The sequence below is a fragment of the Bos taurus genome, chromosome 9, assembly GCF_002263795.3.
Source record: "Bos taurus isolate L1 Dominette 01449 registration number 42190680 breed Hereford chromosome 9, ARS-UCD2.0, whole genome shotgun sequence".
Classification (NCBI taxonomy): domain Eukaryota; kingdom Metazoa; phylum Chordata; class Mammalia; order Artiodactyla; family Bovidae; genus Bos; species Bos taurus.
This window is the reverse complement of record NC_037336.1, coordinates 8,855,109-8,873,724: the sequence shown is the minus strand read 5'-3', so window position 1 is coordinate 8,873,724 and position 18,616 is coordinate 8,855,109. Positions and strand designations below refer to the sequence as shown.

The following is an 18,616-nucleotide window of genomic DNA, read 5'->3' as shown; positions in this document are numbered from 1 at the left end:
TAGACTGCAGCCCACCAGGCTCCCCCGTCCCTGGGATTCTCCAGGCAAGAACACTGGAGTGGGTTGCCATTTCCTCTCCAATGCATGAAAGGGAAAAGTGAAAGTGAAGTCGCTCAGTCGTGTCCGACTCTTAGCGACCCCATGTACTGCAGCCCACCAGGCTCCTCCGTCCATGGGATTTTCCAGGCAAGAGTACTGGAGTGGGGATACACACACTACTATATATAAAATGGAAAAACAACAAAGACCTACTATATAGCACAGAGAACTATACTCGGTACCTTATAATAACCTATAATGGAAAAGAATCTGAAAAAGAATATATATATATACGTTTATATATATATATATGTATTTTCTGTACACCTGAAACTAACACAATATTGTAAGTCAACTATATTTCTGTTGAAAATAAAACAACTAAATGTTAATTCCTTGGGTGTAAGACTCAAGGTACAATAAGCTGAATGCATGGGTCTCATTGTTCATTGCATAAAAAAGGCAATACAATATAAGTAGATATAAAAAATTGGATATGTTAATTTCTTTAAGCAATGATACATTTTAATACAAAGTAAATCATACTTTTGGGGTAAATGTGCATGTATCTTGAAGAACTACTTATAAGACCCACATATCCAAGCATCCTGTCAGATAGGAGAATTTAGGCAGGGGTAGCATTTCAAATGAAGGCAATGGCAACCCACTCCAGTACTCTTGCCTGGAAAATCCCATGGATGGAGGAACCTGGTAGGCTGCAGTCCATGGGGTCGCTAGGAGTCTGACACGACTGAGCGACTTCACTTTCACTTTTCACTTTTATGCATTGGAGAAAGAAATGGCAACCCACTCCAGTGTTCTTGCCTGGAGAATCCCAGGGACGGGGGAGCCTGGTGGGCTACAGTCTATGGGGTCGCACAGAGTCAGACACGACTGAAGCGACTTAGCAGCAGCAGCAGCATTTCCAAGGCTCGTGGTAACCTTTCAAAAGTAATTACTAAAAATTCACCACAAAGATGCACTACTTGGGGGCCCTTAATCAACAGACCTTTCCAAATATTAACGCAGAAGTCTTGTCAGATTTAAGATGCTGTCGGTGACTGTCAGACCCCCTTTCCGCCTGACTTAGCTTGAAGGACCCGGGCAGTTCATAGGGTTGGAAGGATACCGCAAGGGGATAAAGCACCAGACAGGAAGGCTAGGTCAGATTTGGGAAAGATTATCTGATTTCATCGAGACTATCTACAAAAATTACATATATTTTAAAAAGATTTTTATCCTTCTCTTCCTCTAAAAATTAGAAACCTGAGGGCCCAAGAACAAGTCATTTAAGAGAAGTTATGTGACTTCCCCCCAGATTAAACAGTGACTTGATGGCAGTGATGAAATAAAACTCATTTCCCATAGTCCTGCTTTTCCCCCTGTATTGTACATGCTTCTCAAAATCACATTCCAAACAAACAGTACCTATGGTATTCTCTTTATTTGGTAGAAATGTATTTTGTCCTTGCTCTCAGTTTGAAACATGTGCTTGAAAAAAATCACTTGTTGCCTTAATCTCTAAATCCTTCTCCTTGTTCTCACCTGCTGACTTGGCCTCCTATTCAACTGGTAAGCGTTCTAGTCCAGGAACTAGATCACATGCCTTTCAAAACATATTTTTCCTATCACTGCTCTGGTCTTTCCACGCCCACTTATATGTAAAAGTCGTCGGTTTGGTATTCATGAAAGGCAGTTTGTATTCCTTCTTTCTCCTCTCAAATAGCACAGGGAAGGAAGGGATTACATGGGAGCAACGTGTGCGACGAGAGAAGGAAAGGAGGGCATCAGCTGCCTCCTGAGAAACTGCAACAGGTCTCTCTCTTGTCTGTTTTGACTGCTTTATTTTTTCTATTTCTTCATATCCTCAGGAGTACACATACTGTGTTATGGAATTGTGTGTGTTAGTTGCTTAGTCGTGTCTGACTCTTTGCAACCCCATAGACCGCAGCCCAACCAGGCCCCTCTGTCCATGGGATTCTCCAGGCAAGAACACTGGAGTGGGTTGCCACCTCCTTCTCCAAAAGGAACTATAGAAAGAAAGAAAGTGAAGTTGCTCAGGCGTGTCCGACTCTTTCTGACCCCATGGATTGTAGCCTATCAGGCTCCTCCATCCGTGGAATTTTCCAGGCAAGAGAACTGGAGTGGGTTGCCATTTCCTTCTCCAGTATTATGGAATTACTACCTCTATAATCACAGTTAAGTCTGTCTAGTTTCACAGGCGTTCTGTTTACCACTCTTCTTTTTTATTGAGGTATAGTTGATGTACGTTATATGTTTCAAGTGTACAACACAGTTGTATAATTTTAAAAGCTTATACTCCATTTATAGTTATTATAAAATATTGGCTATATTCCAAGTGCCAATGCTTATACTTGTAGCATATTTTATACATAATAGCTTGTACCTTTTAATCTCCTACCCCTATATTACCCCCTCTCTCTTCCACTGGTAACTGCTAGCTGGTTCTCCACATCTGTGGGTCCGTTTCTTTTTTGTTACATTCAGTAGTTCATTTTGCTTTCTAGATTCCGTCTTTCTCTGTCTGGCTTCCCAGGTGGCGCAGTGGTAAAGAATCTGCCTGCCAATGCAGAAGATGCAGGTTTGATCCCTGAGTCAGGAAGATTCCCCAGAGAAGGAAATGGAAACCGGCTCCAGTATTACTGCCTGGAGAATCCCATGGACAGAGGGGCCTGGCAGGCTACAGTCCATGGGGCATATCATTTAGCATAATACCCTCCAAGTCCACCATGTTGCTGCAAATGGCAAAATTTCATTCCTTTTTATGGCTGAGTGTTCCACTGTGTGTGTGCTTGTGTGTGTGTACCTGCTTTATCCTTTATTCTTTATCCATTGATGGACACTTAGGCTACTTCCAAATCTTGGCTACTGTAAACAATGCTGCTATGAATATTGAGGTGCATGTATCTTTTCAAACTAGTGAGGTTTTTTTCACATATATACCCAGGTGTGGAATTGTTGGGTCATGCAGTAGCTCTGTTTTTAGTTTTTTGAGGAAGCTCCACACAGTTTTGCACAACAACTGCAACAAGTTACATGCCCACCAACAGTGTACAAAGGGTGCCTTTTCCCCACACCCTCGCCAGTGTTCGTCAACTGTGGTCTCTTTGGGGGCAGCCATTCTGACAGGCCTTACTCTTGTTTTCTAACATGGGTTGAGGAAAATTGTTCTCTTTACCTTTACTGACAAAACTCACAACACGACATTTGTCTCAGGATTACAGTTGAGAAGGTGAACAGCAGTTTACCACAGACATAGAACTAGCTTGTATTCTTTTCATCCTGCTCCTGCTGCTGCTAAGTCGCTTCAGTCGCGTCCGACTCTGTGTGACCCCATAGACGGCAGCCCACCAGGCTCCCCCGTCCCTGGGATTCTCCAGGCAAGAACACTGAAGTGGGTAAAATGTATCAAAATAAGAACTTTCAGGTGCTTTTCATTTTTTTTTAAGGCTGACAGACTCCCTATTGACAGAGGCCTTTCTTTTGATTGTTACTAGTTGTCCTTAGGACCCCTGTACACTATACTTTGCTGCTACTGCTGCTAAGTCGCTTCAGTCGTGTCCAATTATGTCACCCCATAGACAGCAGCCCACTAGGCTCCTCTGTCCCTGGGATTCTCCAGGCAAGAAGACTGGAGTGGGTTGCTATTTCCTCCTCCAGGGGATCTTCCTGACCCAGGGACAGAACCAGTGTCTGCTACTTCTCCTGCACTGGCGGGTGGGTTCTTTACTACTAGCGCCTGGTGGCTCAGAGGGTAAAGAATCCGCCTGCAGTGTGGGAGACCCAAGTTTGATCCTGGGGTTGGGAAGATCCCCTGGAGAAGGGAAAAGCTACCCATTCCAGTATCCTTGCCTGGAGAATTCCATGGGCAGAGGAGCCTGGCAGGCTACAGTCCATAAGGTTGCAAGGAGTTGGACACGGATGAAGCCACTTAGCACAGCACATCACAGAGCCAACTGAGAAGCTCCTAGATTAAGGAGAGTGGAAGATAAAGAGGAACCATATGATACATAAGCTTCTATCATAGAGGAAATTTTTAAGAAAGTGATTAAAGGCAGTCTGGAGCTAATGCATGCAATATATATTTGTTAATACAAGTTTCTTCCCCACCGTTTTTTGACAACTGAGCTGAAACGGCCACATTCAAATTGTTTATCTGCTGTGTGAAAACACTCAAGTATGCCTTATAATCTCAACATAATGGTAACACTGACCAAAGTATATGAAACCACTAATTCTGAATAGCTTCAGGATTTTAATTTTCAAGGTGTTATTGAATCTCTCTGTATTATTCTTGATTCTATCTCAACTGGGCCAATATTGCAAGTAACCTTTAAGTACTCCACTGAGTTCAGTAAAGCAATTAAAAGACTCGAATTATCCTTCGTATATTTAAGTTTAACAGCAGACTGTTGACAACTTCACAGACTCCAGAGTTGAAATCCTAGCCTCTCCCTCAGATTTGTTATATTTTATTTTTAGCTGTAATCACTTCCCTCCGGTAAATGGTTAGTGACCACACACACAGGTCTGCACATGAGGAAACTAAAAAGGGAATCTTGCGTGTGAATCAGACACACAAGACACGAGAAGAGCCCCTGTCAGGCCAGGCTCGGAATGTCATCCTCTCCAGTAATCCTCATGACAGGCTGTGCTGACGTTTTCAATTAATGCAAATGATACTTTCAATCAAGTAACTTCGACGGCAGGTTTAGGGTGAGTTGTTTCACGAGCACCTCCTACCAGACAATCTAATAAAATCAACTCTTCATCTTTAGTCATTTCCCTCCATGCTTCAAGTTACATAAAGCTTACTAGACTTTTGATTAACTTGGAATTCACACCCAGGAAACTCTTTCAGAAAGATTAATGTGGTAGAGTAAATTGAGCCAGAACATATGCATTCCAATTTCCCCATATACAGTAAACCTGATTAAAGAATTGGGATAGCAAAGTACAGGAGCATCACATTCAGGGAAATCCCAAGGTGGCGGAGCTTCAGTTCTGCAAGATGATTACCTTCCGGAGATCCACAGCGAACAGTACTCTATTATACACATAGAAGCGTGGGGCTCCCTGGTGGTTCAGTGGTAAAGAATCTGCCTGCCAATGCAGGAGACATGGGTTCGACCCCTGATCCAGGAAGATCCCACATGCCGCGGAGCAAGAGCTCCGTGCACTACAACTACTGAGTTTGTGCTCTGGAGCCCATGAGCTGCAGCTACTGAGCCCACGTGCCACAACTACTGAAGCCCGTGCGCCCTGGAGCCTGAGCTCCGCAGCAAGAGAAACCTCTGCAACGAGGGGCTCGTGCACTGCAACTGCGGCACGGTTCCCACTAGCCACAACTAGGAAAAACCCTTTGTAGCAACGAAAACCCAGCAGAGTCAAAAATCAATAAGTAATAATACATTTTAAAAATAAATAAATGGAAGGTCAGATCAGCTATAAAAATAAAGAAATGTCTTATCAGGGTAGAGCTCATGTTAAATGTTCTTACCCCTCCAAAAAGAGTTATTGAAGTGTAAATTAACACGTAAACAAATAAAAAATAAAAGGAACCTGGTACAAGATAACCAGCTGAGGAAAAAAGAGACAATTATCAAAAAGGCGAGTGTTTCTTTATTTCCCTAAAACACGGGGCATTAGATTCACCTGGGAAGCTGGTTAAAAATGTCAATTACTGAATTCCGCCCCAGGCTGCCTTGCATCATAGGTGTCTCTGGAGTGGGACCGGGGAATCAATACTCCAGATGATCCTTATTCACACTAAAACTGGAAAACCATTTGGGTAGATCCTTCAGATCATCATCAGGAACACTTATTACACACTAGCATGTGCCTGGAAACTGATGCACTCTCCTTTCTAGCCAAAAAAGTCCTATCCCCTCTGATTAAGTAATTACTTGCATTACCTGCTATGTCTCTTAAAATGAAGAGACATTAAAAAAATTCAGGAAAGTCGCAACATTATCAGAATAAACTCCCTGCCCTATGTACTATTTTTTGCCATGAGTCATTCCTGATTTTTCTGATAAAAGAAAGTGTTTCCCCCACCCCAAAAACGTATGAGAGCCACAGGATATCTTTGGTATGGTGTTAGCATATTCAAACTCCCATGTAGATTATTTTATGAAATGTACCTCCTGCCAAATTAGTGAAAAATCATAAAGACTTACAAAATGTTCAAGAGACTCAGATGTGTTATATCTTTATAAGAGATTGTTATAAAAGTCTCAAAAGTCTCTACTGGGGTGTGTTATAAACCTGTATATACCTTGTTAGCCAAAATTCTGAAAGAAATATTCAAAAGAATAAGCACAAGGCAACTCACACTCTCAGGACATATCATCATATGTGACTATTGTCAGAATTCATCATGTGTGGTCATTTGCACAGAAGGCAAGTCAAAGCTTCTTTTTGTTTAACAAATGGCCTTTCAGTGGGTCTAGTTAAACTTTATAATATAGAATGCATGTAGTTCAGTAACTTACACATACTCAATGTTCAAGAAAAGGTTTCCAAATTAGCCACTTGATCATGTTTAAAAATCAGAGATGGAAATAAATGTTTCAAATTGCCTTCAAGTCCTTTGGAAATATTTATGAGGTTGATAATTTAACAATTGCATGTAAATATTAGGGCTTCCCTGATGGCTCAGTGGTAAAGAATTAACCTGTCAAGGCAGGAGTCGTGGGTTCGATTCCTCGGTTAGGAAGATCCCCTGGAGAAGGAAATGGCAACCCATTCCAGTATTCTTGCCTGGGAAATCCCATGGAAGCGGAGCCTGGCGGACTACAGTCCATGTGGTTGCAAAAGAATCGGACACAATGCAGCCACTAAATAACAACAATTATCTATTTAGGTCAAAAAGTGCTTTCAAGACTGTTATTTTCCTGTTCACTTCATCTCAGACACTACAAAACTGACATATAATTAAGCTACATTTCTTTTTCTATTTTAGTCTGTTTTCACTTTTCCCTAATTAACATTAGATACATCCCTTAATACTAACTGGGAATGAGTTTCCATATTATAATATGAATAATTTAAGTAACATCATTTAAAGGTGAAAGGGAGAAATAGACACATGGATGCAAAATGCATACTTACATTTATAAATATCAATGAGATAAACAAAAGCTATTTAGACTAATACATACATTGAAAAATGTAAATTTAGGCATTCTCAATGTGTGACTTGAAGGTCAATGGGGAAAACAATAAATTCTTATCTATTTTTTACTTGTAGATTTAATCTATGTCCTCTTTAACTGTAAGATTTATTTTCATAATTTTTTAAAAATAAAGACTACAAATAACATTTGAAGACTGGACACAAAGATGACCTGGATACCTGGCTTGTCTCTGCTCATCACGGAAGCGGAAGCAGGAAGCAGGAACGCTGCTGCCCAGAGCCAAAGCCTCCAAGAGCCAGCGAGCCTCATGGCGCCTCTGAACCATGGGAACCAGTGGCCACAGATCTGCAACAGAACAGAATGTCTGAATTGAGCTAGTGTACGCAGTTCCTTTCATTATCATCCCCAGAAAATCCTCAGCACCAAGGAGAACACAAGAGATTTTCACATTATATATAATTATGTAATTGGATATCTGATTATATATAATTTGCTGTTGCTGTTCAGTCACTCAGGCACGTCAGACTCTTTGAGACCTCATGGACTGCAGCATGCCAGGCTTCCCTGTTCACCACCATCTCCTGGAACTTGTTCAAACTCATGTCCATTGAGTCAGTGATGCCATCCAACCATCTCATCCTCTGTGGTCCCCTTCTCCTCCTGCCTTCAATCTTTCCCAGAATCAGGGTCTTTTCTAATGAATCAGCCCTTCGCATCAGGTGGCCAAAGTATTGAAGCTTCAGCTTCAGTATCAGTCCTTCCAATGAATATTCAGGGTTAATTTCCTTTAAGATTGACTGGTTTGATCTCCCTACAGTCCAAGGGACTCTCAATAGGCTTCTCCAACACCACAGTTCAAAAGCATCAATTCTTCGGTGCTCAGCCTTCTTTAAGGTCCAGCTCTCACATCCATACATGATACTGAAAAGGCCTTAGCTTTGACTGGATAGAACTTTGTTGGAAAAGTAATGTCTCTGCTTTTTAATATGCTGTCTACATTTGTCATAGTTTTTCTTATAATTAGACACTATATATTAATGTAGACTTTATTATGCATGAGAAAGCTCTGAAAATATTTTCAGATTAGTTCCTATTTATTAATGTCCATACACCCTCTTATTTCTCTTCTTTGAAATCTTTTTAAAACCACACCACGTATACAATGATTTGTATATATATATCTTTATTGGGGGTGGTGGCAGGGGAGCTTCCCTGGCAGCTCAGATGATAAAGAATCTGACTGCAGTGCAGGAGACCTGGGTTTGATCCCTCGGTCAGGAAGATCTCCTGGAGAAGGAAACGGCTACCCATGCCAATATTCTTGCCTGGAGAATTCCAGGACAGCGGAGCCTTTAATCCTAGTAAAACACAAATATTGAAATTTACCATTGTAACCATTTTTAAAAGTATAGTTCAATGCCATTAAGTACTTCACATTGTATATTCACCACCACCATCTATAACTTTTCATCTTGCAAAACTGAAACTCTGTATCTATGAAACAATAGCTCATCATTTCTCCCACCCCCAGCCCCTGGCAACCGCCGTTCTGTTTTCTGTCTCTACTAATCTGACTGCCCTAAATCACATATATGGGGAATCATGCTGTACTTATCTTTTTGTGACTTTATTTCACCTGGAGTAATGTCCTCAAATTTCAATCATGTCATAGCATGTGTCAGTATTTTCTTCCTTTTTAAGGCTGAATAACATTCCACTCTATGTACATACCACAGTTTGTTTATCCATTCCTCCACTGAGAGACACTGGGTGCTCCCATCCTTTAGCTATTGTGAATAATCCCGCTATGAACATGAATGTGCAAAAATCTGTTCAGGTCCCTGCTTTCGATTTGGGTACATACTCAGAAAGGGTCATATGATAATTCTAATTTTCTGAGGAACTCCCATACTGTTTTCCTTAGCAGCTGCAACATTTTACATTTCCACCAACAGGGAACCATGGTCTAATTTCTCCAGTCCTTGCTAACATTATTAGTTTCTGGTTTTTTGCTTTGTTTCTTTTCTTTTTTTATTTTTTTAAATAGCAGTCATCCTAATGGGTGTAAAATGGTATCTCATTGTGGTTTTCATTTTCATTTTCCTAAGGATTAGTGATTTGAACATCTTTTATCTGATATTTGTATATCTTCTTTAGATAAATGTCTACCTAAACCCTTTGCCTATTTTTTAATCTGTTTTTCTTGTTTTTTTGTTTTTGTTGCATTGTAGAAATTCTTTGTATATTTTGGAAATTAATCCCTTATCAGACATGCGTGTTTGCTCAGTCACTTCAGTCATGTTCGACTCTTTGTGACCCCATAGACTGTAGCCAGCCAGGCTCCTCAGCTCATGGGATTTTTCCAGCAAGAATACTGGAGTGGGTTGCTATGCCCTTTTCTAGGGGATCTTCCTGACAGAGGGATTGAACTCACATTTCCTGCATTGCCACCAGAGAAGCCCCCTTATCAGTCATAATGATTTGCAAACATTTTCTTCCATGTTGTAGATTATCTTTTCACTCTGTTAATTGCGTCCTTTGCTACAGAGAAGGTTGTTTGTTTTTTTTTTTTTTTTTTTATGTAGTTTAATTTATCTGTTTTTTTTTTTTTTTTTCTTTTTCTTTTCTTGCCTGTCCTTTAGGGCTTCCTTTGTGGCTCAACTGGAAAAGAATCTGCCTGCAATGCAGGAGACCTGGGTTCAATCCCTGGGATGGGAAGATCCCCCGGAGAAGGGAAAGGCCACTCACTCCAGTATTCCAGCCTGGAGAATTCCACAGACTCTACAGTCGATGGGGTTGCAAAGAGTTGGACATAACTGAGTGATTTTCACTCGGCCTGTCCTTTTGGTCATATGATTTATATTTTAAAAGTAGAATTATATTTTTCACAATTTTTTTTCTCTTCTGAATAGTAATCTTTCCTTCTATTTAAAGAAAAACAAAGGATATATGTAATGCCTATCTCATCTGAGCCTGACTTGGCATCATTTTTAACTTTAGTTGTTACCTCTCATAATTGTTTGTCTTTCTGATGTAGGTTACTACTTTGTACATACCACAATAAAAATTTTAATAAAACAAATCCCTGTAATGAAAAACATAAATGTTACTTAAGCTATTTTTTTATATTGAAGTAACTAACATGGAAACATGAACCGGACATGGAACAACAGACTGGCTCAAAATTGGGAAACGGGTACATCAGGGCCTCTTATTATCACTCTTCTTTAACTTCTATGCAGAGCACACCATGTGAAATGCCGGGCTGCAATCCAGATTGCAGAGAGAAATATCAATAACCTCAGATGTGCAGATGACACCACTCTCATGGCAGAAAGCGAAGAGGAAACAAAGAGCCTCTTGATGAAAGTGAAAGAGGAGAGTGAAAATGCTGACTTAAAACTCATCATTCAAAAAATGAAGATCATAGCATCCCATCCCATCCCTTCATGCATAGGGGAAACAATGGAAACAGTGACAGACGTTATTTTCTTGCGCTCCAAAATCACTGCAGACGGTGACTGCAGCCGTGAAATTAAAATACACTTGCTCCCTGGAAGAAAAGCAATGACAAACCTAGACAGCGTATTAAAAAGCAGAGACATCACTTTGCTTTGTCATCATTGTCTAGTCACCCAGTTGTGTCTGACTCTCGAAACCCCATAGACTGTAGCCCACCAGGCTCCTCTGTCCATTGGATTCTCCAGGCAAGAACACTGGAGTGGGTTGCCATTGCCTTCTTCTTACTTTGCTTACGAAGGTCCATATAAGCAAAGCTATGGTTTTCCTAGTAGTCATGTATGTATGTGAGAGCTGGACAATAAAAAAGGCTGAGCGCCGAAGAACTGATGCCTTCGAACTGTGGTGCTAGAGAAGACTCTTGACAGCAAGGAGATCAAACCAGTCAGTCCTAAAGGAAATCAACCCTGAATATCATTGGAAGGACTGATGCTGAAGCTGAAGCTCCTGCTTTGGCCACTTGATGGAAGAGCCAACTCATTGGAAAAGATCCTGATGCTGGGAAAGATTGAAGGCAGGAGAAGGGGACAACAGAGGATGAGATGGTTGGATGGCATCACCGACTCAATGGACTTGGGTTTAAGCAAACTCTGGGAGATAGTGAAGGACAGGGAATCCTGGCATGCTTTAGTCCAAGGGGTCTCAAAGAGTCAGACTCGACAGAGTGACTGAACAACAACAAAAACATGGAAACAGACTGCAAGTAAAAATATAATGGTCCTCTCAGTATATTTAATTGCAGTATTATTAGAATAGCTATCGTAAGAGTTTTAAGTATACAAATCATATTATACCATTTTTGCCATAATTCAAAGTTTGCTGCTGCTGCTGCTGCTGCTAAGTCACTTTAGTCGTGTCAGACTCTGTGTGACCCCATAGACGGCAGCCCACCAGGCTCCCCCGTCCCTGGGATTCTCCAGGCAAGAACACTGGAGTGGGTTGCCATTTCCTTCTCCAATGCAGGAAAGTGAAAAGTGAAAGTGAAGTCGTTCAGGCATGTCCGACTCTTTTTGACCCCGTGGACTGCAGCCTACCAGGCTCCTCCATCCGTGGGTTTTCCAGGCAAGAGTACTGGAGTAGGGTGCCATTGCCTTCTCCAAATTCAAAGTTTATTCAAGTCAAATAGAAAAGAATGCATGACACTAAAGGCTAGATGTTGTCAATAGACACTCTCTAGGAAAAAAAAAAAACTAAAGCCACCATCTTTGATATTCTGCCTGTGCCAAATACCTAGATTAGCATTTTAAAATTAATTCAAGATTTAGATATTTCTGCATGAATAGCTAGAAGCAGTAATTTCAATATGAAAACCACATGTGTGGTTCTAAAAATCAAACAGCTGGTTTTATGCTTATTTCTTTTGAACTCTTTCATCCATCTACAGCCATAATCCTCATATGACTTTACAAACTTATCCCAGCTATTATTTCAAGTCAGTTGGTAGCTGTTAAAACAGTTTTATTTCAAGTAAATGAGCTCACAAATATTGATCTCAACTTCAGAGATATGCTTGATTGTTTGCATTTTTAACCAAAGTGATTTTTATGAGTTGATAAATTAGCAGTGTAGTACAGTGTTTAAAACTTCATGCCTAGGCTCTGCCTGGTTATGGACACTATGTAATTTCATCAAGACTTCATTTATTCATCTGAAAACTGAGAATAATTCTACAACTATATCACTTAATACATGGAGAAAGCATATCACAGGGCACTGAACACAGTAAGTGTTCAACAAAGTTTCTGCTATTATAATTGTTTTACTCCACATATGCATAAGTAACAAGTGAAAATTTATGATTATATTTATCTATTCAGCCTGAGATTGACAGCAATAACTGAAGAATGGAGAAGTGCCAAAGCATCCTAAAAATCTATGTTCATTGAAGCTTTGGTCCCTGTTTCAGGAACAAAGAAGCAGAGAGCTATAGGCATAAGCATATGAGTTCAATCTTGGGGTTTCCCAAAATATTCGAGTCACTTGGAGGATAACAGTACTTAATTTCAATCTCACTTATTCAAAATGTTTGAAGAATAGACGTTATATTTAGTTGGCTAAATGTTCTAGTTACTAAAGAATTGCCGTTCCACCACTCTATTGAAATGTTTCTGGCCAAGTTCACCAAAAACTTGAAAGAAGAATCCTTTTCTCCCGGTGTCTTAACTCCACCAGCTGACCCCTCCCTCCTTGAAACCCTCCCTTCTCATCAGCCTCCCTCCCTCGCCTTTGCTGTTATTCCATCTAAATCCCCTTCTCAGATTTTTTTTTCTACCTGATTTCTTAATGATGGTATCTGTGGGAGTCTGAGGGTATCTGAATGGTGGTATCTTGCTCTCCTCTCTCTTTATAATGTCTCCTTAGGTCATCTTACTGATTCTCTCTGCTTTAAGCCGTATCTGTCAGATAATGAATCTAAAATTCACGGCTCCAGTCTAGCCTTCTTCTCTGAACTTTGGATTGTGCATCCAGCCACCCACTCAGTAGTCTCTCTCAGACATCACACAAGCATCTATATATATCTAACACCAAACTAAATGCTTGCTTCTTGACTATGCTCTTCCTCGCCTCCATAATTCACCCTCATCAAGACGCTCCAATGAGAATCCTAAGCATTCTTCTGCCTTCCCTACTGCCGTCTCACGCACCCCCATCCAACAAGGGGCATCAGTGCTACTCCAAACACCTCTGAGAGCCACACACTGCTGTCTGCGCCTCTGCCGCTTGCCTGGCTCAGATTGCCCTGATGAAGACTCCTCCCCAGCCTCCTCACTATTCCCCTCCACTACAGGCTCCTGAGCAGGTTTGCTCTCTACACAGCGCTGGAGAGCGTTCCTTAACATCAAAGTCAGATCACGTCACTGCCCATCTCAAGCCCTTTCACGGTTTCCCATCAAATTTGGAGGGCTTCCCTGGTGGCTCGGGAGTGAAGAATCCATGCAGGAGATGTAGCAGGAGCTGTGGGCTTGGTCCATGGATGGGGAAGATCCCCTGGAGAAGGAAATGGCAACCCACTCTAGTATTCTTGCCTGGAGAATTCCATGGACAGCTCAAGGGGTCTCAAAAGAGTCAGACATGGCTTAGCAAGTAAATAATAGTGGTCAAACTTGGAATGTAATCCAGAAGCCTTCCTATGGCCTAGAAGGAAGCCCCGATTAACCACCTCTCCAGCTGATGTCCTGTACCTCAAATTCCTTGACTTTTTCTAACTTCAGGGCCTTTGCACGTGCTATTTCCTCATGCAGGAATGTGTTGGGTCCTGTTCATCCTGCATCTTTCAGTTTAAATATTACTATGCGGAAGAGCCCTTTCCTGACCAATAGATGCTCTGGCCCTGCTATTCTCGAGCTCAGACTCTTCTGTCTGTACCCAAGTTTATTGCCCTCACTCTACTCTAAACTCCTTCAGGGGAGGGACTAAGTGTCTTGTCCATCACTTATCTTGGTGCCGAGCATAGTACCTGGAAAAGCGGAGCCTCAATAGATATTCTTTGAGTTCAAAAGTACTGGAAACTGCCAACTTGCAAATCTTGAGACACAGTTAATTACACTTAACATTTTAATCTCTATTAACAATAACTGAATATTTTATAATTATTAAGGCATTTCAGAATCTTACGCTATTTCAAGGGTTATTATACTGTGCATCATTCCTTTTTGTATGCTTTTAATGTGTTTGCTGTTGGGGGTTTCTGTTATTCCAGTCTTGATTAGAGATGTACTCCACTCAGCCAGGAAGATTTGAAGAAACTTTTTATCAAGGTCTCAAAATGAATCCTTGTACACTTAGACACACACACACACCTTTCCTAGATCCTAACCCTTTGCTGCAGGCAATTCCAAGGTCGACTCCAATACAGTTCTCAAGGGCACAGCCCCCTCTGAGGTTTTCCTGGCCCTCTCCCCCAGTTCCTCCCCACTCCTCAGACTGTTCTTTGCTGTCCTCCACCCACCTGTGGGGCCTTTCCTGGATCTCTCAATTCTGGGCTGTGCCGCCATCCAAAGGTCGCCTTCCTCATTGAAACTTGCCTATTTTCTCTGCTGTCCCCTCAGAGCCCAGCCTGCTGACTATCAAGATAGTTTCACAAATGCATTTAGGCCAATGTTATCATAGTTGAATGTGTTACTCTCCCCAGGTAAGATTTAAACTTTAATTTTCAATATAATGTTTTAGTGATCGAGTGATTTCCCCAAATCACTTTTTTTCAAACTTGTACAAAGATGGCTTTTGATGCATTTTAAGAAAGATATGGAGATTACTGGTCAGATACATGGTCTTGTTTTCTGAATCAGAATTTCTTTTTTTTTTTTTAGAATTTCTTTTATATATGTTATTTTATTTAATACTCATAATTAGTTGAGAGCCAGGCATGCTGGCTCTTAACATTAGCGGGTGTAAGGCAAGAAATCTATATTCCATATGTCTAAATGTTTAAAAGTCAAAACTAAAGCTAATAAAACTGATAAGAAATGTGTGTTTCCTCCTTTCCTCTTAGCACATATTTCATGAAGACTAAAAGTCGAGGCCACATTTAGAACTGAACAGAGCATGCTGCAAGGATGCGCTGGCCTCTGGCCTGGACCAAAGCTCCCGCTGCATTGTTCCCTGTTCCTGCCTCCACGCCATTCACTTCATGGCAAATAGATGGGGAAAATGAGGAAACAGGGTCAGATTTCCTTGTCTTGGGCTCCAAAATCACTGCAGACGGTGACTGCAGCCACGAAAGTAAAAGACGCTTGCTCCTTGGAAGTAAAGCTACGACGAAACTACACAGTGTATTAAAAAAGAGAGACATCACTTTGCCAACAAAGGTCTGTATGGTCAAAGCTATGGTTTTTCCAGTAGTCGTGTACGGATGTTGAGGGTTGGTCTATAAGAAAAGCTGGGCTCTGGTACTGGAGAAGACTCTTGAGAGCCCCTTGAACTGCAAGGAGATCAAACCAGTCCATCCTACAGGAAATCAATACTGAATATTCATTGCAAGGACTTGTGCTGAAGTTAAAGCTCCAATACTTTGGCCACCTGATGAGAAGAGCTGACTCACTGGAAGAGACCCTAATGCTGGGAAAGATTAAGGGCAGGAGGAGAAGGGGACGACAGAGGATGAGATGGTTCAATGGCATCACTGACTCAATGGACATGAGTTTGAGCAAGCTCTGGGAGAGAGTGAAGGAGGAAAGCCAGGCGTGCTGCAGTCCATGGGGTCACAAAGAGTTAGCGACTAATGACAACCTGGCTCCATCTGCACCACGAGGGGCTTCACTCACACGTGTGAGAACTCACCAGAAAGCTGAGCTTTGTCTACGGCGCCTGCAGACGCCTCTCCTTGACTGCCCCTCTGGCCTACAAGTATTCATACCAGTGCTTAGTCTGTCTCTGGGAAGGGGAACCCGAGGAGGAGGTTGCAAGATTCTGCAAGAGGACTGAAGGCCAGTTGGTTAGGGGATGCCAGGATCTTAGGCGCCTAGAGCCTGGTCTAAAAGCTCTGGCTTTGGGTAAGGGCGGGGTCCCTGATCTCTGTGGACTCCTTCCCCTGAGAGCAGGTGCACAGACAGAGCAAGGCCATGTCAGAGCCTTCTAAAATGTAGGGTCCAGAGAAGGAATTTTCTTGCCTGGCACAGACATGAAACTTTAAATGTCATAGTGAGGCTCCCTGAGTCCAAGCCTAGGTTTGCTTAACTGGAAACCCTCTGCTGATATACCATGATGATTACTATCAGGATATGAGGCAGACCTATCACATCCCTATATGCTTCCTTCTCAGATTTTAGCTCATCTCCATCAAGATTCTAACCAGACCCTTCAGTTTCTTCCCAGCACTGCAGAGTACCAACGTCACCACTGTACATGTGCTTAGCACAGGGCGTCTTGGGCAGACAACACTCTTGGAGACCAGGAGCCCTCGCACATCATCCAGACAGCCCTGCCTGCAGTGGATTTCTCACTGCCTTAACAGCAGAGAGATGGTGGCTGCCTGAAGGCTGGACTGTGACCTCCACCCACATCCCTTGTTCTCACTCTCCTTTGCCAACCAGAAATATTTGCAGAGATTGGTTGGGTTTAGGGAACTTTAAAAAGCCACTATCCTTTAAACTTCCTTAATCCGGGTCTTGAAATCCTAGAAAGCAACTATTGAAACCAAGAACATTTGAACTAGGACATAGATTTTTTTAAACTTCCTTATTAATCCATATTTGTGTACAGAGAGCACAAAGAAGATAGGAGGAACACTGGGATATCTGAATCCTTCATCCCATCAACAGGATGAGGCCCTATACTATGTGCCTGTGGGGATACAGCAGTGAGCCAAACAGTCCCTGGGTCACTCTGATCAGGGAGATTGCAAGTAAACAAACTCTTAAGTCCTCTTTGAGAAACAGACAGTAGGAAGCAAAGGAACACAGAATAAGTAGACAAAGTGACGGAAGGAACCTTGCTGGATAAGATGGTGAAGGACCGCTTCACAGGAAACCAAAGCCAAACTTCCTACAATGGAACATGAAAATTTTACTGTTGTTGTCATTGTTCAGTCGCTGAGACGTGTCTGACTCTTTGTGACCCCATGGACTGCAGCACAGCAGGCTCTCCTGTCCTTCACCATCTCCCAGAGTTTGCTCAAACTCATGTCCACTGAGTTGGTGATGCTATCTTAACCATCTCATCCTCTGCTGCCCCCTTCTCCTTTTGCCTTTAATCTTTCCCAGCATCAGGGTCTTTTCCAATGAGTCAGCCCTTCAAACATGGCAGCCAAAGTATTGGAGCTTCAGCATTAGTCCTTCCAGTGAATATTCTGGGTTGATTTCCTTCAGGATTGATTGATTTGTTCTCCTTGCAGCTCAAGGGACTCTCAAGAGTCTTCCACAGCACCACAATTCCAATTTTAGATGCTTTTACATCTAACAGTTAAAGATGCTTGTTTTACATCTCTGAAATTTGGCTTTTGCTAAAGGTTTAAAGCATTAGATCTAACACCAAAATAGAAAATAATTCAGCAAAGACAAGTGAAAGAAAAGAAACAAACAAAAAAAAAAAAACAGAGGAGAAAATAGAAAGGGAACACTGATTCATTTTACATAGGCTGCTAAATGAGCAACACAATATTCTGACATAAAAAAGCAGGCTTTGGACTTGCCTGGCAGTCCACTGGTTAAGGGAACTTCCTGCAGGAGGCTTGAGTTCAATTTCTGCCTTCTGCCCATACTTGTAGAGCAGCCAAAAAAAGAAAAAGAAACCATGGCTGGATTTGTGAAATGACTGTGAGAACCCCTGTTTTCAAAGCATTCATTACAAAAAGAAATGCCATGTGAGTGGGGAGTGGGTTGATTTTTAAATCAAACCTTCCTGACTATCCTCCAGTGTGCCTATACATAACTCCACCAAGGAAATCTGGCCATACTGTTATGAAGAGACACATCTTGTAAATAAGCAAAAGCAACAGGTGTTACACATTTGTTCTTTTACCAATCTTTAGACTCTATCTTTAGTGAAGCTATAGTAGAGTCTATAACCTACTGTACAAAATTGGCTGGCAAGTCATGCCAATACAGTTAAAGTTCCAATTTCACAATAGCACACATACATACACACAAAAAATCCTTAAGAGCTTAGGACTCATTCTAGCTTATTTCATAATTTTGCCGTCGACTGTAGTCATGAAATTGAAGTGAGTTTGCAGAATGTACTCATGAAATTGAAGTGAGTTTGCAGAGTGTAGTCATGAAGTTGAAATGAGTTTGCAGAGGTCTTTTGCAGCCCTGGTAAAATTTCTGCCCTTCTTACTTTTGAGGGAAACCTCTTGACATTTTTAATTACAAGCATCATCTTTAACCTAGGAATTCAAGTAAGAAATTTCAAAATCATCTTGAATTAATTCTTCATCCCTTGTATCAGATCTCTATCAA

The 18,616-nt window shown here is 41.6% G+C and overlaps 1 protein-coding gene across 1 annotated transcript in view; it reads right to left on the bottom strand.

The window, feature by feature from the left end:
* The window catches only part of COL19A1 (collagen type XIX alpha 1 chain), a 431,873-nt gene extending 424,277 nt beyond the window's left edge, over positions 1-7,596 (bottom strand). Inside the window, exon 1 of the mRNA XM_015472743.3 lies at positions 7,418-7,596. Within this exon, the coding sequence (XP_015328229.2) occupies positions 7,418-7,508 (91 nt within the window). The 5' untranslated portion in view covers positions 7,509-7,596. The remainder of the gene's footprint in view (positions 1-7,417) is intronic.
* Between the last annotated feature and the right edge of the window lie 11,020 nt (positions 7,597-18,616).